General features: G+C 44.2%; 2 protein-coding genes across 3 annotated transcripts in view; one reads left to right on the forward strand and one right to left on the reverse strand.

Moving 5' to 3' along the window:
- Positions 1-3,161: 3,161 nt before the first annotated feature.
- SMIM11 (small integral membrane protein 11) overlaps positions 3,162-26,093 on the reverse strand; it is a 34,081-nt gene continuing 11,149 nt past the window's right edge. Inside the window, exons 5-7 of one of the 2 annotated variants that reach the window (XR_006178065.1) lie at positions 22,187-22,342; positions 6,777-6,968; positions 3,162-3,263 (exon numbers count right to left, since the gene is read on the reverse strand). The gene's annotated coding sequence lies outside the window, so the exon portion shown is untranslated. The remainder of the gene's footprint in view (positions 3,264-6,776; positions 6,969-22,186; positions 22,343-26,093) is intronic. The other variant, XR_006178066.1, reaches the window with a different exon arrangement.
- On the forward strand, positions 18,840-19,748 carry CUNH21orf140 (chromosome unknown C21orf140 homolog). The gene has a single exon (XM_042866691.1). The coding sequence runs from the start codon at positions 18,858-18,860 to the stop codon at positions 19,746-19,748; it is 891 nt and encodes a 296-aa protein (XP_042722625.1). The 5' UTR covers positions 18,840-18,857.

Consider the following 26,093-nt stretch of genomic DNA (forward strand, 5'->3'; position numbering starts at 1 on the left):
CCTCACTTTATAGTTATCAGTGTTATCTTTATTAGCAGTTGGTTGGGTCAGACCTGCTATACCGGGAAACACACACAAAGACTAGCAGGAGGAAGCCGATAAAAATAGAAGATATGAGCAATCAGAAGTAAGCAGAACATTCTTTACAGCTGATAACTGAAATTATCTTATATCATATTTCTATGGTATCCTGTTTCAGTTTTACACGTCGTTATCGCTAAGCCAAACTCACTTGCTAATCTCCTTATCCAGCTGCAGCCATCAGCTGCGCATGTGAAACCTCTATGAAGCCTTTCTCAAGCAATTGCTCAAGGAACCAGCACAAATGCAATTGCTTTGCAGAGGAGGCTGGGAAAGGTCACGTTGTGTTTTACCAGTGAAACAGGCAGGATTGTTTTCCCTGAAACTGAAGCTGTCCTGTCTGCTTGGCTGGCCTTGTGGGCAGCTTCAAGTGGAAAAATGGTTCTACTCAACTGCCTTCCAGTGGCAAGAAGCAAAGGCCCATAGCCTGCCAAAATACTCTAGCAAATAACTAAATTCATGATAGTTCTAGGGCAGGGCTTGCAAGAATGCTTGCATTTTGAGGCAGCCCTCAACAGTGTTTTTGAATGTGCTTCAGATGAAAGAAAAGGTAAAATTCATATAAATCTTATGGAAAATGCATAAGTACTAAATACAAAAGCGAACACGGTGGCCATCTGCTCTGATTTAGCAGAAGAAAGAATGATGATTCTCATGCAATACTTTCTCTAGTAGACCTGGATTTTCTGGTTGGGCTACAGTGCATTATTTTCACAGGCACACCCAGCTTTGCTGAAGTAATTCTTCCACTCAGTCTGCAAAACCCACACACAGGAGTAGGGTCACCAACCTTACAAGACCTAAAGCCAAGCAAAACAGAATGTGGCACCTTAACGTGAGAGCATTTCTTCTGAAAAATGCTTAACTCATTATAATAGCAGTTAGAGAATGGGCACACATTGCACAGCTGATCTTCACAGCAATGCAGTTGATTTTGACCGAGGTCCAGTTGGATTCTCATTCTGATGCTGTTTCGAGGTGCAGTAGCTTTCATACTTGTATACAAGAAAAACATGACTCATTAGTCCAGCTGTAAGCATTCATTCTGATTTGATCCCAAGGACTCAGAAGCGCATGATTACCCAATATGTTCATACTTCTCTCTTGGGCACAGCCCCATCCATAGTACTAATTCTGCCTCCCCATACTGGCATGTTTTCCATTTTCCAGTGTTTTATTCCATACTGCAGCCTATGGCCTTCAGACCTCCATCCCCATCTTCCCCATAGATCCACAGGTCCTTGCTCGGCAAAAATAAATGTAACACATCTGCCTTGATCAAAAGAAGCCATATCAGCACAGGATCTAGCACATTGTTCCCTAAGTCATAGCTCCTATTTCCTTTTTCCTTATGACCTCCAGCTTCTAGTGGCAATGGTTGATTCAGCAGCTGTTCTGGTTCATTGTTGTGCACATAAACCTCAAACCTGTGGTCTTTATTCGGGCCCATGGCAACAGCCAGCTTAGAAACCTCCAATTTGACATGACTTTTTGTCCTGGCAGTGTTTTCTCAAGCACTTTTTATTATTCGCTACTATTCACCTAATAGTGCAAAAAGAATCTGGGAAATAGGGTGTAGACAATAATCTCATGCCAGTTTTGCACCTGCAGGCCAGATCCCTTCTCCTGGTTACTGGAGCCGAGCTTGGCTTACAGATGCAGCTGCAGATCCACTCCCAGCAGCTCAGTTCCCTGGGCCTCAGGTGTGAATGTGGCCCTGGGCTGCATGCAGAGAGCAGAGGAACAAAGAGTCAAATCCTTTCCATACTTCTGTCATTCAGCGGGTTGGGGCTGGGTGGGCATTGAGATCCCTTCCAAACCAAACTCCTCTGTGATTCTATGATCTCATGCTTCATCAGCAGTAGTCTGAGAGAGCATCCATACAACTCCTGGCCTTGGGAAAAGGATTGTAGCAGAATGAAAAATGAAATTTCAATAAAGGTAAGCAAAAGAAAATACATTTGAATAAAGGTAATAGTGCTGCATGCTAATCAAATTTCCAATGGTGTTGACAAACTGACTGCAGATCAGGTGAAATAATTGAGCCTCCTATCTTATCTCCAAAATACAAAAATTACTAGGCCCCTTGACACCATGCCCTGGAAATATCCAATATCCAAGCTGAGCTTGCTGGGACTCAGCAGGGAAACAGGAAGCCTTCAAATGAGTTTTGCTCTGTGCTCTCTGACATGAAGAAAAACACTTAAAAGCTTCTGCAGGCACTTTCAGGTCCTGTGCCACAAGACCAGAACCTTACCTCAATAGATCTTTTCCTGAATGTCTGTTTTAGAAACCAAACTTTAAGTGTTGCTGAGAAAGGACATTCCTCTGCATATTAGGCATGAATTGCTGAGTACCATAGGCTGGTGTAGCAAACTCCACATCTTTCTCACCTGTTCCATGAGCACTCACTGGTGTCACTACCTGGGAGAGGACATAGGTAGGTACACGTCATCACAAGGGCAGGCTGACCCAGCTCAGATTTCTGTCCTATTTTCTTCTGGTCTCCCATGAAACATGACCGCATCCGCCCTGACTGCACAGGGCAGCTCTCCTCCCCAGAGGCCCTTGTGGCTAAACTTGGGCACAGGTAGAGGTGGCAGTAACTGCTGGCAGTGCTGTCATTGTCTGCAGTGTGACTGGGTTACCATCCTCCAATTAGGATTCACCAGGATCAAAGACAAGGGCATCATCTGATTTTATGGTTCCCAAAAAGTATGAAGAATGGTGTTATACGGTGAAAAGTGATCCCCTGTGGTCTGCCGGTGTACAAGAATGAGAACTACCTTGCCATGGTATGCATTGAGTGTTTTGCAGCACAGCACCTGGATGCCAAGGCAAAACCACAGTAACAGCACAGACAATTGTTGGGCAAATTAAGTGGCAGTGAACCCATCCAGCAGCTGCTCACAGAGATCAACAGCCAAGTTAAAACACCAGACCTTACTGCCCAGCTCTCCTTCTAAAACAGCCAGGACCAAGTGCAGTAGGAGCATCACAGCCATACCAGTGGCACCAGATCTTTCTTTCTTCCAGATGTAGGCAAACCTCTTCCCCCTCAAACTTCCTTCAATGAGCAGTGAAACAAGCAGGGTATTACCCTGCACCCTCTTTATTTACTCTCTTTATTTATCCACAGAAGTAGCTGGTGCTTTGGGGGGATCTTCAGAGAACTCATTAGCCTGTTTAAAAAAAAAAAAAAATAGTAGTAGAAAAGGGGTGTTGCAACCTGGCTGTGGTTTTATTAGATGTGTTTGCGTTCTTATTACATGTTACAGTTTCCACTCAACAAGGAGAGTGAGCACACACCTACTGCGGGGAGCAGACCAGTGCATACCAGTCAGTACCTTGCTGCACGGATGCATACTTCTTGCCTCGTCTAAGGAAACACATTTAAACCCTAGAGCAGGTGTTTCAGGCTAACATATTTTATCTGGAACTCTTCAGGGGAGGGGGAAGAGGAAATCAGCAATTGCAGTGGCTGGGACAACATGGGGCAACCTGTCAAACTGCCTGCTGCTGTTGTGGGTGCCTCTCTAAATCATAGCCTGACACAAATGCATCTCCTCAACCAACACTTCTTTCTTCCATTTTTGGGAGTTTAGGGACACATTCTTGTTGGTTGTTACCAGCTGCCCACCTAATGGCTTTAGAAATGTCCAAATCAAGATCAGAGGAAGGCCACAAAAATGGTCCAAGGGATGGAACAACTCCCTTAGGAAGACAGGCTAAGAGCTGGGGTTGTTCAGCCTGGAGAAAAAAAGACTCTTGGGAGACCTGACAGTGGCCTTTCAGCAATCTAAAGGGGAGGTGTAAGAAAGAAGGGAACAGACTCTTTAGCAGGGTCTGTTGTGATAGGATAAGGGGAAATGGTTTCAAACTAAAAGAGGGGAGGTTTATACTGGATACAAAGAAGTTTTTACAGTAAGGGTGGTGAGGCAATGGAACAGGTTGCCCAGAGAAGCAGTGGATGCCCCATCCCTGGAGACACTCAAGGTCAGGCTGGACGGGCTCTGAGCACCTGATAGAGCTGTAGGTTTCCTTGTTCTTTGCAGGGAAGCTGGACTAGGTGACCATTAAAGGTCTCTTCCAACTTGAACAATTCTGTGATTCTATGAATATCCAGGAAGATCATCGTAACAAGTGGTCCAGAAATAAAGTCCTGACTGCTGATAATGCAGCAGAAAGAGTAAGCCCACCAGCACAGCTTCATCCCTCCCAGTGGCTGCATTCACAGGGCAGCAAAATCAATGTCTTTTCCCATGCTGTAAGCTCCCTCCATGCCCTCTTCTTCCATGCACTCAACTGATGGTTGAGTACAATCAGGAGTGAAACATGGGAGAAAAAAGGACTTTGTGAACTCTCATGGATATTATCAGCATTCACCACAGGTGACGTTGGTCTTCAGCACTACACTTGGTTTTCCTGATCTAGCTTTCCTCCTACAGAGAGGGCACTGCTCATCTTTCTTTGCCACCAGCAGCCAGCAGCCACCGCCGCAGGCTGGCTTGGGTTGTCCCAGGGTGATGTTGTCTTCAGCAAGAGCTCCTTAATGTGTAGCCTGTGGTGGAAACAGGATGTGAAGCACAGGATGGGCGTAGCAATTACTTTTATTGCTGTCCTGAAGGTGATACTATTCAAATCATATTACTGTGTGTATTGGCTGGGAGCCCAAAACGTGAACATTGGACCACAATAAAAGTGGATCTTTTTGGTTCCCAGATACAGAATTTTACTGCCAGTAGGTGAGTTGTGGGCGGCAAAACTTAGATGTGGCTCTGGTACAACCAGGTCCTGAAGCAGTTACAACCGCACAAAGACTGCACGTGAAGTGAGTTAAGTGATAATGCAGCTGTCCTGTGGGATGCCTTGTTCTGAAGCACACTCTGTACTGAGAGGATGGGTCTCAGCAGCTCTCAATGCCTCCCAGTACAGCACTCAGACAGAGTAAGGATATGAAACTTTCTGGCAAGGGAAGAGTCTGAGAAGGGTGGGAGAGCACTGAAGACTGTGGAGGTCTGGAGGTATGCAGAAAGCTAAAAGCACTTAGGATGATCAGCCAACAAATTTTGGAAAAACTACAAAAAAAGAATGAAAGTAAATTAACAAAAGGGAGCCTAAACTTCATTGCCTTAGACTTATCAACAGGATCACAGGCTGGAAAAGTGGGCCCATGAGAACCTAGTAAGGTTCAATAAGGCCTTGCACAAGGTGTTGCACTTGGGACTGGACAGTTCTTGATATGAGTACAGACTGGGAGATAAACTCCTGGAGAGCAGCTGTGCCAAGAAGGATGTCAGGGTCCTGCTGGACACGAGCTAGCAGTGTGCTCTTGTAGCTCAAGATGCAAATGGTATCCTGGGCTACATCACAAGAGGGGCGACCAGCAGGGAGAGGGAGAGGATTGTCCTCTGCTCTGCCCTTGTGAGGCCCAATTTGGAGTACTGCATCCAGGCCCGGGGACCCCAAAACAAGAAGGACAGGGTGCTCTTGGAGTAGGTCAGAGAAAGGCACAAAGGTGATCAGAGGGCTGGAGCACCTCTCCTATGATGAAAGGTAGAGGAAGTTGGGATTGTTGGGCCTAGGGAAGAGAAGGGAGACCTCACTGTGATCTTCCAATACTTGAAAGGAAATTACAAGCAGGAGGGGGACCATGCAGTGCCATACAGTGAGTGGGCACATTAACTGCTGAGCAGACAGACAGGACAGCACCTTGCTTCTTCCCCACAGTCCCTGTACATGAGCAGAGCTGCAACAATGTTTTGCAAAAACAGGGGTTCTGATGAGCTCTTTCACACACCTACACTTGGGCACAGAGAGAGAGAAACAAAACACCAAAAAGCCAGTACTAGCCCAAGGCCTGTTACTGCAATAGCAAAATGAAAGCTCTGGCTCATCCTCAGCTGCAGAAGCTTGGGCAATGCGATCTGTGGCATGCTGTGACCTGTGCAAGTCCGCATGTACTGCCTTGAGATGAGTCCATTACCTATACCTCCCACCCTCAGACTCCGCATCTTCCAGGAAGACAGGATGACTCGGCCAGCAACAAGTAAGGTGGAAGAAGGACATAGCAGATAGTTGCCCTGCTCATCCAGGGTACTTGGAAGGATTTTTCTACACAAAATAGCTCCATACTTGTAACAAATCCTCCTCAGCTCATGCCTGATTCTCTGCAGACTCAACGTAGTGCTCCTCCAGTACTGACTCCTCTTGGTGCCGCTGCAGCACATCAGCTTCCTGAGCATTGTGCTTCTTGGCTTTCTTGTGCTTCCCTGAGACACATCAGGACCCTCTGGCCCCCAAGGAGGATTGCTGAGGAATGGGCATATCTCAGCTTCCCTGTCTTGAGGGTGGTTCGTTCCTGGAGTAAATTCATGTTGGTTTGTTTCTGCCAGGGCATGACCCAGATTTCTGGGGAGAGGAAGTCACAGGGCTTGTGTGCGAGGCATCATGTGGGGGTGAGATCCTCAGTACCCCAATGTCCTCAATGACCAGTACAGTTCTGTTGCTCATCTTAGATCCAGACATTCCTTCATCCCACTTCCTCCCAGACAGGCAGGTCACCTTGGCTCAACAGGAAATATTGACTGAAGATATGATCCACGTTATATACCACAGGGATGACAGCGTGGAAAACAAGTTTGCACGCTGCAGAGGAAAGTGTGCATCGGAGATGCATCAAGTTCAAAGCTCACCTGGACTTGTCAGGTGCTTCAATAGCACATTGAATCTTCTATTCCTGACTCATTCCCAGGCATGACTGTCTTGATAATGTACTTCCAGGTGTCCTCAGATGCTAGAAGCTAGGAGCACACAGACTAGCTCAATTTCCACCAATCACTGAATTGGCCTCTGGGGCTTTGATTCTCACTGTAGAGTTGGTGACACTAAAACATAAAAATTCAAAAATATGACTAAAATAGCCATACTAATTCATATTATTTTCTTATGCTATCTTTAAAAATAATGAAAGTTCAGTAATAAAGGGATCAGTTCTTCAGCTGGTATGCCTTAGCTTATTTGGGGGTCCATATGCCTTCATAGAAAGATTGCCAAATTAATACTTCCAGCCTTGTTGTTTTGTTTGTACTCCAAACCTACTCCTTTGTCCTTCATTCCTTTTAAAAAGAAAGGTGCTACCTGGCACCAGCACAGACTTCTAGGTCTGTATATGGAGGAAAGAAGCTGTCACCCGTGCAGGTGCTGAGTGCTTGTTCCTGCTGAAGGAATAAGTTTATATAGCTGCCCACCTCTTGCCATCTGCACCACAATAGGATCCAGCACTCCCATCCCTCTCCTCGCCTAAACATCTAGTCTACTCCAAAACCTTTGTTGTCTTTGTAGATAAATGTACCTGAATCCTCCCTGCAAGTGACGTGATATCCTTGCTGTCCTGACTTGGGAAGGACAAGAAAGGATCATACATCCTTCGCCCTGGATGAGGGGAGTCTGTCTTACAGCACTTTTACTGCTGACACTAATCACAATCACTAGAAAGCAAGACCTTCTGGAGGATGAACTGTGCTAAGAGACAGACTCATTAGCCTTCGTGACTACCTTTCTCTCCCAATTAGCAGGGAAGCTCCAAACCACAGTCCCAGGGAGTGAAGCAAATCCCACATTTGGTGTAGATTTGAGCCTGTCCCACTTGTAGTCCCATATTGTTGAGGGGATCAGACGGACATAATCACCAACGGGGATGTTATCAGTGTTCATACGTTTCCATTTGGTTTTGTTTCCAAGAAAAAGGGCCATCAAATGCCCTTTTTCGAATCCATGCTCTAGCTCGAGAGAGAGGTTGGGACACAGCCAGCGCACATCTGCAGCTCAGCCTGATGCAAGGCAAGACAGACATGCCTGTGGGTGTTTTGTGTTCTTCACTGTGTTTTGTTCTATGGAGAGATCATGACTTTAGACCAGAAATGCTCTCAGTGCCACATATCACTCCTGGAGCCAGCAGTTAGCTGGATAACAGTTCCCACATCCTGACAGCAGAGCAGGTAATACATGGATGGAGGAAAGCACAGTGGGGAGCTCATCCCAGCCTTGCTTCTGGGAGCTCTTAGATCTCTTTTTCCGCAACCAGTAGCTCCCTGCTTCTGATTATTTTCCTATTTCTGGCTCTGCGTTTGTTAGCCAAAGGTGCAGCTCATCTAACAAGTTGCTGGTACATTCAAAGCACAATGTGCTATCCAGAGAAGATTAAACATGAAAAAACGAATAGTTTGAACTGAGTTCCTCAGCAAGATTTATGAATCTGTCTAACTGCAATTTAATAGCAATAAATGCTGCTGCCTTCTGAAGGCAGATGTATTCTGCTGTCATAGGTCCTGCTTACCATTGCCTTTAACACTCCTGTTCCCTCCCATCTTTTGGCATGGAAGGAAATCCAGCCTACTTTAGTGTGAGCTTTCCTCTTCCAAGAAGTGCCTTCAGTTTTTTTCTGCTTATACAAAGCAACCCAGCAACAGCAGTCTATGGCCCCCATCACAAAATCTGAATTAAATCTGCAGTGTTGCAAGCTGTGGCTGGTGTTTTTTGTTGATCATAGAGGGGGACTTGATTGCGAAGGGGTATAACTTGTGCTGTTTTGCCATGTGGAGGGTGGAACATGAATGGAATGGAATAAATGAATGGAATAAAACACCCCTACCCAGCTGGCAGAACAGGATATAAGAGGTTGTGGCAGGAGGATGCAAGATGAAAGATAGCAAGGTTGCTTCATCCAGCATCCTCTTTCCTATTCCCATCTACTTTCTTTCCCCATCCTTTCACCAGGAGGGTAGAGCAGGAAGAGCAGGGATGTAAGTGCACTACAAGGAGACATGGAGACATAGCTACCCAGCCTCTTCCCTCTGGCATGGTGAGGCAGCATCAGCCAAAGACATTTGGGGGGCGCAGGTACAGAGCTGTTTTCTTTCCTCCTCCCGTAGATTTTAAAATGGCACACCTATGATGAATAACCAAAAATCACCCCAGGCCCACATTTACACTTACACAGGCTTCGTCCAGCAGCAAGCACCTGCCTGAAACAGTCTTCACGCTTTATTGTGGCCCATACTGAAACAGCTGAGTCCTGGTAAACATTACCAGCATGCTCTGCAAGATGAGGTACACAGATAGCCACCTGCCTTGAGCCCCCACGTCCTATAAGCCTTGTATACAGACAGTATCCTGTTACCACATTACTTTGTTGACACTCCCTCATGCATAATGTGTCTGTGATTACTTGCCAGAGGCAAGAAGCAGAAGCCACTCCTCTCCTCTGCTCCTTAAATAGTTAAATGCTTTGGTCAGCTGGGAGCAAGCCTGACAGCTGGAAGAGGTGCTGCTCCCAGGACTGAGACAAGGCTGCATGTAAGTAAAGTGTCAGGGCAAGTATAACATTTCATAGCTGTTGTTTTGACTTCCTCTATGTAGTAATAAATAGACACTGCTTCAAATTTAATTTCTCCAATATTTTGGATATGCTCAGTGGATCTTCTTTCCCCCTAAAATGCTGTCCTCTTCAAAACAACTAGGTTTATCACTCAAGCTACTGGTTATTTTTGGAAAAACTTTTGAAAATTAGCTAGATATGGCATAATGCATGCAGCTCTAACAGTGTTTTTGTATCTTCTTGTGTGTTTGTGTATGTGGGGAGAGTAGAAGTTTAAGCACATGTATGTGTACGTGCATTTTTGTGTGTGGATTTGTGCCTACTTATGAGACAGGTGATAGAAGCATGTATATATGGTTGGTATGTGTGGAACACAACCTTCCACACAGACAAAAAATGGTCAAAATGAAAAATAATGCAGCCTTTAAGGTGTGGAAAAGCAATGGAGAGGGAAATGGATAGAAAGGGAAGTAGTCCCACCATGGAAAGAAAGGCAGATTTCTAACGTACCTAATTCAAGATGGGAAGGAGAAACAGATGTTTGAGGTCTCGAGGAGAGCTGATGGGCAGAGGCTGTAAGGGTGTATGGATCTGCAGACCAGAGGCACAGCATGAGACCTGTTTTCTCTCCCCTAGAGGCCTGGTGTGGCACAACTGCAGACACTAATCCTTCCCTAGTCAGCACCAAAGGCAGATCCTACCCTAGGTTTCCTCTTTCTCATTTTTGAGTGAATACTCAAGTTCTGTTTTTCTATGGTGCTGCAGTTGTGCTTGGCCCCACTGTCTGCTGGTTAAAAAACCTAGCAGACCTACTGTGCTGCGTGCTTGGCCTGGGGGGAATTTGGTGGCCATTAAAGCCAGAGGGAATTTGGTGGCCATTAAAGCCAGCGGGCAGCACTTTGCCCTTTCAGCTCATTATGTCATTTGCCTTAGGCCTCTCATTATTGTTTTCTGGGGGTTGGTACCTGCCCTGTTGCTTTATTCTGCTGTGTTTTGTGCAGGAGAAAAAACCATTACACATAAATGCACCCGCACACAAGTTTTATGTACATGCAGAATTTTACTGTGCTGAGGTGGCAGATGGCTCACTGATACCCTTCGTTGCAGACATTTTAAGTGCCGGTCCAATGTTTAACTAGCTTCACTTCTTGAGAGCACAAAGCACTGTACTCTTGGGTGTAACAGTACAAAAAGGACACACACAACTATTAGAGAGCATCCAAGGCAGGGCTACAAAGGTAGTGAGAGGCCTGGAAGGGATAAGAGAGGCTGAGGCAGAGCAGAGGAGCTGAGGGGAGGCCTGATGGTGGCTGCAGCTCCTCACTGCTCCTCCCTGCAGCAGGGAGCAGAGGGGCAGCACTGAGCTCTGCTCTCTGTGACAGCAACAGAATGCAAGCATGCTGGAGTTCAGCACGTTTCTGATTTTTGGATGATGCTCTTCGAAGTTGGCCCCAATCTTTATGGGTCTCTTCCAACTCAGGATATTCTATGATTCTTTATGATTCTTTAGAAAGTGGCGCTTTGTTCTCAATTTTTGAAACCCAGAAATTTGTGCTCATCAATAAAGGACTGATCCTGCTCCAGAGGTGACAGGAGTCATGGGAGCCAAGAGTCTGGGCTGTGGTCATAGAGTTTCTCTGTCAAGCAGATAAAGGGACATTAATACAACCCTGAGCTTTGGTCCTCCGCTAGTATTGCAGTTCACCATGGCAGTAGCCACAAAACCAAGGGCAGTTGGCATAGCAGAACAGGTTGAAGAGGCCCTGGCCACATCTTCACTTCTCACCCTGCAGTAGTAAATGTCCACCTGCCTCTGTGAGCAGGTTCCGTATAAACTTTTTGCTCAACTCATGGAACCGCCTGCGGTGGTTATCTGGCTATTAATAGATTCCAGGCAGAGCAGTCACCTCCCAGCCAGCATAGTAAACACCTTCATTAGAGGATAATAGTTGCAAGAAGGAGGAAACCTAACCAGGAATAGCTATTTTAATCATCCAGGATGTTCAAGCAATTGCAGACACCCAGCGTTCAGGTGACTGGCTCATCCTAGCCAGATGGAGAGGAAATGCCTTCCTTCCTTGAATCAGGAGCACTTACCACCATCCCAGTACAAGGCACAAGGACAAAAGGTCCACTGCCACCAGTGCCTGCTCTGGAGAGATCAAATAGGATGAGAAAGGAAAGGAGGCTGCCAGCTGGGAACCTAGCTGAGATTTTCCATGGGTAGCGTTCTAGAGTTCATCAGAGAATTTTCAGGGCCTTTTATTCTGTTATTCACATCCAGCTCTTTAAATGATTGAATGAGATTTTTGGAAGAGGTCCAGCCTTCAAGTGTTATAAGTCCCCTGAGTTTTAGAGTTGCACTGTCAGTTTGTACAGGTGCTTTGCAACAGAAGTGCTTAGTAGGTCAACCAGTGCTGGCTGCAAAGTGCAAAGTGATGAAAACAGAAGTAAGGAAAGTAAATGATTTAAAATTAGTGGAAGTTACGTATTTGGGATAAAACTCTTGGCTTCTATTTACAGCAGCGAAAAACCTTATGGGCAGATTTTCACAAAGCTTTTCTAAGATTAACATATGCTTCTCAAAAAAGGGGATTTCAGATAACTCAAAAAAAAAAAAAAAAAAAAAAAAACAACATTATTTGGATGTGGTGTTGAGAAACAGAGTCAAAACTTTAGATTTTTGCAAATAGAATTTCTTCATGATTTGCACAGAGGCAATATATTAAGTCATTCTTGTGCTGCAGATTACTTTTAAGAAGCTCGTAAAGAAGTCAACACTATGCAATGTGATTTGACAGGAAATTATTTATCTCTCAAGTTTCCTTCTCAGCAAGATAACAAACTTATATCCGCTTGGTTTTATTTAGTTCCTTGCAACAGCTCCTTTTCAGTTCACCTTCTTTTACTGAGGATGATTTAATGTCTCTGTACTTGTGCTCTAACATCTTGGTGGCAATGTTGTTTGCATTATGGTGGTACCTAAGAGTGAGTCATCCCTTTTCCCCTGAGATAGTCACTGGAATTGATAGTGTTATTCCTTCATCCTGATTTTAATGCTAGGTCATTAGCAATGCGAAGTCAGCATACAGGAGTATCATGTGCCCATGTACGTGCATGCACATCTTTCATACAGAAGACAACAGTGCTTAATTCTCTTGATTCTTGCATTAACTTCCCACTGACTTTCACAATAGCTCTATGCATGCAAGCTACGCAGTCAGTAGGTATCTGAGTGCAGATAGTTACTCAACAAAGGAAGGGAACAATGCGAAAGACCTGTGCTTGAAGACACAAAGGTCAGGGGTGCTTTAACCAGCTGATTTGGTTCCTTTGTTCTGTTCTGTTTAGATTTGCAGCCAGAGTGGAAAGGGAGAATGGCTTTTAGCAACCACACAAATGGCAGTTCAATCATGCCGAAATTATTCCATATGTATGTGGAGCAAAAGAAGACCCTTCGATTCAACAACCACAGCAACCCAGCCTTGGAGATGCAGGAGGAGATAATGGCATCTTTCTATATCCTCATCATTGTTGGGTTTTTTGGCTTTCTTCTGTTTGTCATGATGCTCAGCAATATTGTTTCCAGCAAGCCTGAAAACTACATTGACTATCTCTATTCTGGGAAGTTTAATCCTCAGAGAAGCAAGGTGGAGCTTTCAGAAAAGGAGAGCAAAGACACTTTTGTTATCATCAACGGTGCTGCCTTAATGAATCTGCAAAAGCAGGACATCAAGTATATCACCGGACTGGAGGCACTGAGCACAGATGCAGTTCTGAGGAATGTATGAAACTTCTCTTTCGTTATTACTATTCTGCTGTGTGTAAGGAGACCCAAGAGGGATATTTTTTCATTTATGAAAGCGAGAAAGGAGAGTCTGTGCTAGGGCAGATGCAAACCTGTCTTGTGCAAGCTTCCCACATGATAACTGTGAAGGTTCCCAAGCACAGCGAGCAGCCTGTGCTATTTCAGCCATGGTCCTTTGGAGGACAGGCTAGGAATCAAGTCCTTACTGGCCTACTCCTTCATGGCTGCATTTATCACGCGCTTTTCTAACTTCCCTCTCAGGAAAGACTGTTGCTTCAAGCAGGGCACTGTTTCTAGTTGGGGCATTGCTGTTGTGCCTGTTTGCTGTTATTGAGGATTTATTTATTTGGGAAGTTGAAGCTATCAGTGAGCCCATTGGATTTGTGCTCTGCAAGCAGAGAGAGCCACGACAACCTCTGCATCCACCTTCACCATTATGCTGGGCAGCCATGGAGCTAAGCGTGTGGTCAGCCTTTTTTTGAAAGGGAGGTTATGTGGAGGCACACACAAAAATTGAACTTATTTGCTTGCTTGCCAGGCTTGGTCTGCAGTGGGTTTTTGACATTGGTCATGCATTTCTCAGCAGTGCTCTTCCTGCACATTGAACCTTTCCCATAGCCCAGGGCAGCGAAGTGGTCCAAGACATCCTGATGTCTCCCCAAAGCCTCTCACAGGACTTACCTGTCCACCATCAGGACTCAGGAGTGACAGTCTTAGGGCTGTGCTGCTGTTGCATCAATAATCCCAGGCTGATTTCTTCAGTCTAGTGCTAATCCCTTCAACGTGAAATCCCACAAGCCCCCAGCCTCTGCTGCTTCTTTTTGGTGGTAGCCAGTAAGCAGGAGCCTGGCATGGAAGCTTGAGGGTGCTTTCTGCCTTGATGCTGGACACCATGTCTCGGTAGGCACAAGAAGATGCAGTTTGCTCACCACACAGATCATGGGTGTTTATCCCAAGTCCTGCAGAGCCCTGGCACACAGTTGCTGATGACGATAGCTATGGGGGGGCGCCCATCAGCAGTGGACTTCAGCTTGCAATTACCGGTCCTTGCATTCATTGGAAAAGTCTCAGGAGTCTGGAAACTACTGGTGAAAGTACACTGAGAACACGAGGGCATTTTGAAGCGAAAATCCTATTAAGTCCTTTAAAACTATGTACCTGTGAGGTGATGTTGCTGGTTCCACTCAAACACCTTTGTGTTTCTGTGTGTTTTTACTTTCTGTTACTGATAGAAAATTCTCAACAATTTGGTACTCTAAAATGCATTTCTTTCCTTTTCTCCTCTGATTTTTCTTCAACAGGCTGCCACTAAATCCATAGCCTCTTGTTTGATTTATTTATTTTTTTTTTTTAATCATTTTCTGGCACAATGTACTGTTATTATTGTGAGTTTTTGCCACTTTTTGCCTGAAAATAATTTACTTCCTGTGGGCCATATCCTTCAAGGCAATTTCCACAGCCTGATCTTGTAAGACACGTTTCAAGGCTGGTGCTTCCAGCCACTAGCCAAGATGAAACCCATACCACTCTCTTGGCTTTCCACACTTCTTGCTTGAATTCCAGAGATTCAGCTTTCCAATGCAGGCATCTCCTTTTTTGGACAGGTGCACAGTCCCCACACACTGTCTCCAGTAGAAACCAATTAGGCAGTTCTGTCAGTTTTGGACCCCACTACCTTTGGCTTCATCATGGCGTCTGGTTTAATAACTTCATGCTTTGAACCATAATCTGGTGTTTATGCACACTGTTCCTGTCTGCACTTGGTAGCCATGCTCCCATTACCACAGCTCAGCTATTCAGATCTTAAAAATTAGAGGTGTTTTGAAGGTGGAAAAAACACTTGCAGTTCCAGATTTGTTCCTTGTATGGGTGTTTTTCACAAGAAGGCAAATACTGCAGTCCATTTTGAAGAAAGATGAATAGCTGGCTGCTGCAGTGACAATTTCTCCTCCTTTGTAGACTCGATTTATCTATTTTCCAGTCATGCAACTGTGTTAGCTAGCAGAATCAAATCCCTTTTTCCATGAGTGTTTGATACAAGCTTCAGACATCCATCACTACATAGAGTTCTGTGCAGAGAAATTTCACCTCCTTCAGCAGTGGCCTCTGCTTTTCATGACAGGCTGATGCAAGGGAAACACCAGAACACAGGGTGAACTCCAGCGTGCTATTTATCTCTCTGAAATTCAGCTTCTGAAAACTGATCTATTGCTAACGTATGGCTGATGTGTTGGTTGATATCCCCTTGGTTCTCCCCTTGAAAGAGCCTGTTCCTGCTCACATCAATAATCTGCTCTTGCAGTCTGGGCATGCAGGAGAGGTGGACCCCCCCAGCCTGTACTCACCATGCAACAGGGTCTCTGCACTGTGTACTCAGCACTTGAATCAGACTGAGCATTGGTAACATCCCATGTCTCTGTCTCCTTCCCAAATTGAAGCACACTTCTCAGCTCTATGCTAGCTCCATACTGGGGTGAAATTCCAGGTGTGATCCTCCCATTCTGTGCTCTGTGAAGGAAGCTTTCCTTCCCTTTTCCCTTCTCTATTTCAGGGACATGCAAACGTGTACATGCTATTTCAACCACATCTGCTAAAAAAACTTCAGCTCCTGAAGATGCTCCATTCCTACACTTTCCAAGCGATAGAGGGAGCTGTGTCTCTGATGCCACCAATGGAGAAGTGCTAAGCTCAACCTCTGTGGAGGATCCCTAATGCAGGAAAACAAATTTAATCATTTTTCACAAGGTGCCTCACAGATCTTTGTGGGAATCCTTCAGCTGTTGTGCTATTCTGTTCTGAGAAATTTGGCACTGTTACTTGAGATACTGGCTCAATTTATTTTCCAAAGTTTCTACCCACCCTTCTCTGTGTTTCCATCCTTAGGCCATCACTGATTTTGGCAAGTGCTTCTCTTATTGGTTCCATCATGGATCTAGAGTTAAAATTACATACTTCTGGAAATTCTCTTTTGATATCAGAAGCATTGCTTTGGTGTGAGACTTTAGCTGGTGCTCAGTATGCCATCAAATAGTCAGGAGTGAAAATAGATTATTGGAATTGGGAATAGCATTTTCTAGAAAAAAAAAAAAAACTGGAAAAAAAAAAACAACACAGATTTTGTGCGGAATAATATTCCCAAGTATTAGTTAAAAAAAAAAAAACAAAACAAATCAATCTTACATGACACTTTATTTAGATAAAAATAAAACACTAAATCTCAAATTCAGCAACTTGATTTCAGCTGGTACTTCTAATATAAAATAGCAGCAGAAACGCCCACTGGTTGCCTAACATCATACCCACTGCTGTTTGTTTGTATTTCATTGTGTTCCATATTTCATTACGTTTTTATTCTGGACTTTAAAATAAAAGATTTGCGATGATTTTTAACTTGTGTAAATGTGGTGACCGGTGACCTAATGACATAATTACTACTGAAATGGGTAATTGGCATGTAACCGATAATTGGTAACCTAATTGCTTCGTTAATGGGGACTTTGTTTGTGGGTAATTGGTAAATTTGTCATTTTGCTAAGCGAAACAATTGAGCTCGGTACAGCACCCAGAAATAGCATGAAGAAAGGTGAGGCCTCCACCTTCTTTTCATGGGGAGCAGGAGGCCGCTGCGGCTGGACACCTGGTGAAACACTCCGTGTGGCACTGAGCCCACGGAGATGTGGGTTTGTGTCTTAGAATACTGCCTTCTGCCTGCTCTCCAAGTGTTTTTAATAATATTGAGATGCTGGGACTATGAATAATTGTTTTTTAAAGCAGGTTAGCAGGTGGGTTTCTGTTATATACATGACAGGAACAGAGTAGAACCCAGTTCTCAAATAATTCTTCTGATCAGGAGGTGAGAGCAGTTCATCTCTCCTGTCTCACTAAATGTCAGCAGCTAGCACTATCATTAGTATCTTCTTAACCACTAAGGCACAGACCAGTTTGTGAGGGCTGATGGAAACAGGGCTCAACAGAGTCACAGGCATGATGGTGCCACCTGACAGGCTGGGAGGGACACAGTGTCCTTCTGGGGCAGCAACAAAAGGCAAAGGCATGGACCTTGCCCATCCTCCTAAGCAGAAAGGCTGATATGTGGCTCCTTCATCCATCCTGCTAAGTCCTTTCATTGTCACATGAAAACAAAAATAACCTTTGTCCCTTCGCTTTTGACCTGATAGTGCAAAAATACAAGAGTCTGGAGAGCTGGAGGAACACTTTCAGGACTGTTTACTGTGGGGAGCCTAATCTGAGGAAGATCAAACCCAGTTTTCCCAGGCAAGCTGCAGTTATACCTACACGTATGGTCCAGTTGAGAGGAGGACTGTGCTTTTTAAACAAGCCTCCTGATGGCTGCAGCTTTCATTGCTTTGCATCACTCATCAGCCCCAGAGAATGCAAATCAGTTGGGCACCACAGTTTGCATTCCCTGGGGAGCCCACTGGGGACAGCAGTAGACTAGTGCTTCTTACCCTTGACTGGAGTTGGGATGGGCCTCAGGTGGATAAGGTGGGCAGTGTGGAAGAGCCTGGTGTGGCCTGGAGGCCTAATGGACAAGCTTGGTGAGAGGTGAGAGTGGAGAGGAGGATTACCTCACTCTGGCCCCTGGGGATTCTGTTCAGATGCTACCACCATTACTCCCCTGCCCTGTTTTCTACTGATATCTACTGACAATCAGAAGGTAATTAAAAAGCAAGAGAAACAAAAGGGAAACACCCTTTTTATGAGCCTATCTCAAGGATGGCAGTCTCCAACTCATTCACAATTCAGTAAATCCTCTCTGGAGAGGACAGAAGGAACCTTCCATTAAGGACCTATTTTGGCAACAAGAGATATGATCTGCAGTTCCAGTGGGTGTCATGGATGGATTGCTGGTCATAGGCACAAAAGAAAATTACAGAATGGCACAAGGAACCAATAATTCCAGTAGGAACTACTCGTGTCACAGAATCACAGAATCACAGCATGGCCAGTGTTGGAAGGGACCTCAAGGATCATGAATCTCCAACCCCACTGCCACAGGCAGGGCCACCAACCTCCCCATTTAATACTAGGCCAGGTTGCTCAGGGCTCCATCCAACCTGGCCTTGAACTTCTCCAGGGATGGGGCATACACTCCTGATTCATTAGGAGAAAATTATATCATGGTGTGAAATACTAATAAAGATAAATCAATATTATTTTGTAGTGTATTCTCATGTGAATATGAATCGTAGATTCTAGTGGGTTTTTCATATGTTTGCAGTCTGGCATTGCCATCATTCTGCATCTGATTAACAGTTAAATCATACATGCTTCTTTCTTGGGGTAAACCATTCATCTTTGTTGTGGTTGAACCCAGCAGGCAGCTGAACACCACTTGCCATTTGCTCACTCCCCACCTTTGTGCACTAAATGAGAAGGTGAAAAGACTCTAAAAACCAGATTAGTTCTAAAAATACATCACCCTGAAGTGGTGTCTGAGGCATCGATAATTTCTTCCCCCTTCAAAGCCTGAAGATGTGCAGGTTGACCATGGTGAACCTCCCATGGACAGCTGCAGTGTTGGGCTCCAGGCACACTTCTGCCTGTTGCCTACAAGACAGTGGCCTTATGGTCAGCCATCTGGAAGCCCCACAGTTGCTTCCGGATAGGTGTGACATCACAGGCACCACTAGGGCAACCACACACAATGTGAGCTCAGCAGCTTCCAACTCCTGTATCCCTTTAGAAGCCAACATGCAGCGCTTTGCAAACCCGCTTCTCAGGCACATAATTCCTAGGGGATGCTTTGATGATGCTTCAAAGACACAGTGCTTGCAGTATTTAAGAACTCTGAGGGCACTGCAGCGTAATGGTTTCAACACTATCTTCTTAGGGGAAACAGATATTCCAGAAAGTCTTATAACAGGAGAAAAAATAGCTGAGGAGGCCAGCCTACATTGGCCAGTATGGACTCTTGTTCATGCTGGCAGCAGCCGAGGGTGGGTGCCATGGAGGTACAAACTGCTGTTAAGAAATGAACTGCAGCCCACTCAGAAACAGAATGGTGCCTTCCAGGAGTTGTGTGATTCTCTGACCATGTCCTATGGGAAATGCATAATTGTGACAAGAGATAAAAGGCAGCTGACAGGTGTAGGGGCGAAAAACAGCAAGGAGCAGGAGATGGGATTGTTGCCTTCAGTCCCGCCAGTAATCTACATGTCCAGCATCAAGTGTTGCCCTGAGACTGCTAGAGCGAATGGCCATGAGCTTCTTGCTGTGCCTCCATCTTACACCTACCTCTATCCAATGGATGTTGCCTGGTCTTCTCTGAAATGGTTTATTATAAACAACAGGAAGGACTTTGCCCTGAGGTCTGTTGAGAATACCCATTCCTACAGATGTATCCTCTTCAATGATCTGATTATTAAAGGAATAGAGAAGATGACCCCAAACAAATGGAAAATAGCGATTAACAAAGTGAAGAAATGGGAAAACTACTACCTCGACTCATTTTCTTAAATGGTTCTTCCTATTTTCAGGCCTCAGATGTGCTTTGATACAGGTTCCTATTCTGGTGATCCCTTTTGTTCAAAGGATATATACTTCAAAAGCAATGTCAATTGTACTAATAAAAGAGATCATTTTAAATCTGAATATCACATTCCAGATGTTTTCCAAGACTAGGCTGATATGTGCTATACTTGCACCAGGAAGTGACAGTTAATTTCTCTTACTGCAAAAAAAAAAAAATCACAGAATCATAGAACCATTAAGGTTGGAAAAGACCTCTGAGATCACATATTCCGACTAGCAACCTATCCCCACCATACCCACTGACCATGTCCCTTAGTGCCGCATCCACATGGTTCTTGAACGCTTCCAGGGACAGTGATGGTCCAGTGCCTCACCACTCCTTCTGAGAAAAAATTGTTCCAACATGAACTTCCCTTGGTGCAACTTGAGGCCATTCCCTCTCATCCTGTTGCTGTTACCTGGGAGAAGAGGCCAACACCTGCCTCAACACTGTCTCTTTTCAGGTGATTGTAAGGAGATATTAGGTTTCCTCTGAGTCTTCTCTCCTCCAGACTGAACAACCCAATTCCCTCAGCCACCTCCCATCACCTCCCTGCTCCTGCTGACTGAATTATTTCTGATACAAGCCAGGATGCCACCAGTTTTCTTGGCCAGTCTGCTTGCTCATATTCAGACAGGTATCAACACCTCTAGATCCTTTTCCTCCAAGAAAATGGACAAAAGCATGCGTAAGGCCCAGTCCTCTGTCATAGGAATCATAAGACCATGCCACAGATGTGAATCTCCTCCATTCTGAGAAAGTTTATACTGCAAAATTAATTCTGCATGTCAGATTCATCTTTGACACACATGGAAGTGTTGCTCCTGAGCAATATATGCTGAACTGCGACTGAGGCAGAGACCACAGATAATGGAAGGTTTATGAGACTTTCCCATAATACAGACATTCACCTGTTATCAGCTCATTAATTCATTATGTCTGGTGCCTTGCTTCTAACAACATTCTGCAATAAACGTCCCAGTGACATCTAATCTTTTTTAAAAGGGAACTGCCTCAGTTGTTGGTTCAGGCTTTAAAGTATGAAGAGTTTCAGAATAAAACACAGCATTCATCACTGGAGATTTTCTTTACTCCTGACATCGATTCACTCTTGTTTGAATCCTGTTGGGCACTGAGATGTAAAGATTTCTTTCAGAGTCAAGTTCAAAAGTTTACTTATGAATGACGCAGTCATGTTTTAAATGTGTTCCTTTTCAAGGTCATGGAGCACTTTCTCGTTTCTGTAAAGCACCTCCCAATTTACTTTCTCCATGTAGCCCATTACTTTGTGTGTTTGTATTTTGTATTTTAACGACAGAAAGTGAAAATCATGAGAACATGAGAAAAATGTTATAAGATGATTCACAGGTTCACCAAAACGTTTCAGTACACTGAGGGAAATCTGTGCTGTTTTTCTCTGTGCGTGGAAACCATCTAAATTGTAATTTTTTAGCGCTGTAATTTGGTGTGGCAGAGAGATATCTCAAAAGAGGGATCTCATCTACCTTCAGAAGTATCTATGCATATAATTCCCTAAAGCTGAGATACAAAAGAAAATAACCGTATTTTCTCAACTTCGTGTTCATCAGGAAAAACATCTGCTCATTTTTATAAATATGGAAGTTGCAGGGAATGGAAAATTAAGTGCTTCAAATGCGGAGACGAAAGAGTAGGGGGGAAAAGAGGAAAAGATTAGGGAGGGGCAGGAATGTTTTTATTGTGCTGGTATCATGGCCCTGAACATAATTTCATACTGGCTTGAAGCAGGAACCGTGCCTCTGAAGATCAATGAGCACAAAGTGGTGTGAAATCATCATGAGAAAAGAAATAGATCCAATCCCTCTTTACTACAAGGATGAACAGCAATCGCACACTAGCTTGGTTTTCTTAACAAACAAATGATGCACAACTCATTATCGCAATGGATCTATTTGCCTTCACCTGATGACCCCACACTATAATATTGGCATGAAGCTGTGGAGAAGAGTGTGCTAATGCCACCTATCATCAAATCAGTAAAAACCTGATGACTTCATTGTTCCATTCTGGATCTGCATGAAAAAGAGTGAGACCAAAAGTGAACAGAGCAGAGTCCCAGACTGCCACCTCACCACCACTCAGCCTTATGGGTCTCTGCTTCCACCATCTTAAGCAACAGAGCCACATTGCAAAACTTATTTGCTGCTAGGGTGTGTCTTCTGTCATCTGTAGTTTGCAGTGGAGACCATGGGACCAGGTGCAGAATCACCCGCTTTCCATCCATTTCAGCAACAAGGAAGTTTGGTGAGAAAGTGATGTCTGTCACAGAAATGTATCTGTTTTTCCTACATTAGCATTGGTAAAATGGAAACTAGCATGAGGAAAGAGGTGTTTGGTGGCCTACCTTCTGGAGAAAAATGGAAAAAAATCCTTTCCCTGCTGAGGTCTGGTAAGGGCTGGAAAGGCTTCCCAAGCTACATCCACTCTTCCCTGCCTTCGCCTGGGAGGCTGAGAGCTGGTGAAACTTTTCTACTCAGTCATATATAACGGGAATGGAAACCTGTGGGCAGGAAAAGAACTAAGTTTGAAACTAAATGAACTTTGGTATTTTGTATAAAATCCTCTGAGATGAGTCCTTTCTTCCTCCCTCCCCCTCTGCTGCTGCAGAAGGGTAATTACAACCCATGTTTTCTAAAAAACTTCATAGCGCTTTGTACTGAAGAAAACTATGGTGGCTCATGCAGTTCTGACTCAACTGATAATTTAGGATGACAAGTAAAAACATATGACTAAACAATCTAATAGGAGGATGTTAGCAAATAGCATGCACCATGTTCAGAAGCATTTGGAATAGTACACATGAGCCCAACATCTCAGTAGTATTTTAATAGCTATTATTTTATTAGGTTTTTTAGCAGTAGCTGTTGTGGTGAGGCCCAGTTTGTTTGACCGTTTCAGTATGTCAAAACAAAAGTCTTCGTTCCCTCTCCTGACTCTGATTGAAATGCACCACTAGAATAAAATGATTAAAGTATCTTTGCATAAAGAGGAGAGGCAGATGCAAATGCATGTGTTGATGAGGAAGCTATAACAGATGTCCCTCTGCTCTGAGCTAGCCGGAATGCAAATCACCTGCATTTTCATGATGTCTCATTGACTAATTACTTCTAAATGCTTTTCCAAGACTCATCTTCATGGAAAAAAACCATCTATTTTCTTCTAGTCTATGAAGCAGGCCTGCAAGGATTAGCTTAACGCAGTTTTATAAGTCCACTGTACTAGTAGCATGCTGCAACCCAGAACGCTGACAGGGCAAATGCTTTTAGGCCAAGAGTCTAAGGAGGCCCATGTGGAGGATGTAATAATGGTGGGACACAAAGAAAGGAGGAAGAATGCAGCGACAACATTCCATGTAAGAAAAACCAAGGAAAAAAAAACCTGCTTTAAAAGACAAATACACACAAAGCTTATTTATATGACTTAAACACCTCTTAACTGACAGTGCCTGACATTTCTAGTTGGGTAGCACTAAACTTCTCCTAATCAGTGATAAGGCCAGAGGAATATGAGTCATAGTAAATCAGAAGAGTCACGGACCTTGGAAAATGCCATACAAACAGAACAAACCTGCCAAAACAAAAAAGATTAGTAAAAAAAAGACAGTCATCTATATTGTGTCTGCAGTGACTAAAAGGAAGCAACCATGTACATTCTTTGCTCTATGACAGCCATCTCAAAAGTCTTTGGTCAGATTGGAACTAATCTCAAAGAGAGGCACAGCCTTTGATGATATTACACACAGACATTTTCAATAGCTCTTTTATCAGACTCAAAGAGGGAGAAATTGATGCCATATGGAGATGCACATGAATACATGCTTAATCACTTATTTGTGCCCAAACAATTCTTTTCTCTACAGGAACATATGAGGAATCCATTACTATGGGGATAACTATTCTGGCCGCTATCAGGTATCCCTATCACAACATGGAAAAGGAGCAGCTGGTACTCTGATTATACCCATGATAGAAGTTTGATACACACATATGCCAGTCAAGGTCCAGATGAGCCTAGATAGTACACTGAGCTTGCTTTGGTAGCCAAGATGAATCAGCTTAAATAGTCAAAGCCAAGCTGTGGAATGATGTGCACCGTTACAAAGCATGCAGCCACCACTGAGTCCCCAAACCAGGTGGCAGCTTATAGCTGTCCCATCTGAAAATGGCTTCTGGCACCTTTCTGAGATGGATGTAAACACAGGTTCCAGAAATTTTATCTGAACTGTCTCCATACACGAATGCGGCAGAGTTTACACTCACATGGCCACACTGCCTGGTTTATTTTCCATGTGATCAGGAGTGTGACAGACACCGTGCTACCATAAGGCAATCAGGTTCTTTATGTGAGTTCTATCATCTTCTCCCTAAACTTGAAGATGGAGGGTTGTAAGCAGTTAATAAGTAGGGAGAGGATGCGACAAGTAGATGACAGATGTGTCTTTGGAAGCAGGTCTGGAGAGGCTGTGAAACTGGGCCTGGTGAAGGCTGAATCCCCATCTTCGGAGGCATTCAGGGCCAGGTTGGATGGGGCCTATGGGCAGCCTGATCTGGTGGCAAGGAGGGGAACTAGATTAAGGTCACTTTCCAACCCAAGATTTTCTAGGATTCTGTGAAATTAGAGAGGCATCAGTCTGCCTAATCTACAGGTTTCTTCCATGTTTGAGCTAGAAAGGGTGATGTGAATGGGTAGCAATGCTCCTCTTTGGACAGGGTAGGTTGAGAGTCAGCAGATTAGTAAAGACACTGTCTGTGTGTCACAAACAAAAGTTGGGATCCAAGGAAAACTGCAAAGGATTCAAAGCCAGATAGAGAATTCACAGTGCCTTCAGTAAGAAAGGCAATACAAAACAGCTGGAATAGCTGATCCCCAAGAGGAAAACTGAGGAAGGAAATACAGCAGAAGGTTCTTGGAGCTGGTACTCTGACACCTGAAAATTATTTAGCTCACTGACTTGCAACAGAATCGCTTGAGATCGGTGCAGTTTTCTTAGTTGGCATGCCAAATTTTACGTAAGCATTGTATGGCTTTATCAGTATGGTAGGTTCTGCCACTGTGCATGAGCTGTACCCACTAGACCTAACACAGAAACAAGGAACTCCACATGACACTGAGGAAATAGCCCTAGTCTTGCCTTGCTTTTAGACAGCAAGCAGGACAGCAACCTCTCCTGCTCCTGGGCACTGCTTGAGAAAGCTCTGTCTCCCCCAGCACCACTGATGTTGCATTTTGGGTGAAAGACTCATGGCCTTCAGACTGAAAGTGTTAAGTGGCACTAAAATCAAGCTGACTTACTTTTAAAGAATGTCTAACGTAGGTAATAAGAAAACAGTCCCATTGAATACTTGTTCACCTTACTTCAAGGACTACAGCCACCCCACAGCCACCCTACTCCCTTAAGCTGGAAGAGCCCTATTCTAGCAGCCACTTATGTCCTCTCAAAATCTGTTCCATGTTTAAGGTTTCCTTAAAATTCTGAAAATTTCTTTATTACTATGCAAAGATTTCATCTTTTGTTTAAAAACACACGGCCTTCATGTCAGAAGAAAACCTAAAGATGCAAACACTAGAAGTTTAAACCATTTCTCAGCCATCTTCAACACTTGGCAGTAGCGACAGTGACAACATCCAACAGTCAAAGGCCTGTGCAAATGAGTTGCTGGCTAAGGTTAAGTTGCCAGTCTGTACAACATGAGTGCCCTTTTAAAAGGGCATAATTTAGTGGAACAGGCAAAGAAGCAGTGAATTTGTAGTTCTGTAGGCACAAAAAGAATGTGACCTGGCTTGCTTTCTGGATTAGGAACAAGGGAACCCTGTTTATTCCCTGCTGTGCACTTCAAGGCTCTTCTTGCTGCTTCCTCTCAGTTGCAGAAACTCAATAGAATCAAATTCTCTATTCCTCTTTTAAATTGGTCTGGACTAGTCACATAACTCTTCCTTCAGTAAAAAAAGAAACAGGTTTTGAGGTCCTCAGCTCTCTTCCGAACAGAAAAGTGAAACAAATTTGAGCTGCTGTCTCCCCCCAGTGTCAGCATATTTTCGTCTTCAAGGCTGCTACTGTGGCACATAAAATGCCCAAGGGTAAAGAGACCTGCTGCAACTTACCCAGTGAAGGAAAATACAGGTGTGTTCTCCTTCCTAGACAGCCTTCAAAGCATAGATCAAACATCCACCCAGATATACTGAAGAAGAGAAATTGGTTCAGATTTGGGAACAGGTTTGGTATCGTATTTTGGAACCTCCAGAATATCAGC

The sequence above is a fragment of the Lagopus leucura genome, unplaced genomic scaffold (genome assembly GCF_019238085.1).
Source record: "Lagopus leucura isolate 7727_CA_CO unplaced genomic scaffold, USGS_WTPT01 Super-Scaffold_100001, whole genome shotgun sequence".
Taxonomy (NCBI): Eukaryota; Metazoa; Chordata; class Aves; order Galliformes; family Phasianidae; genus Lagopus; species Lagopus leucura.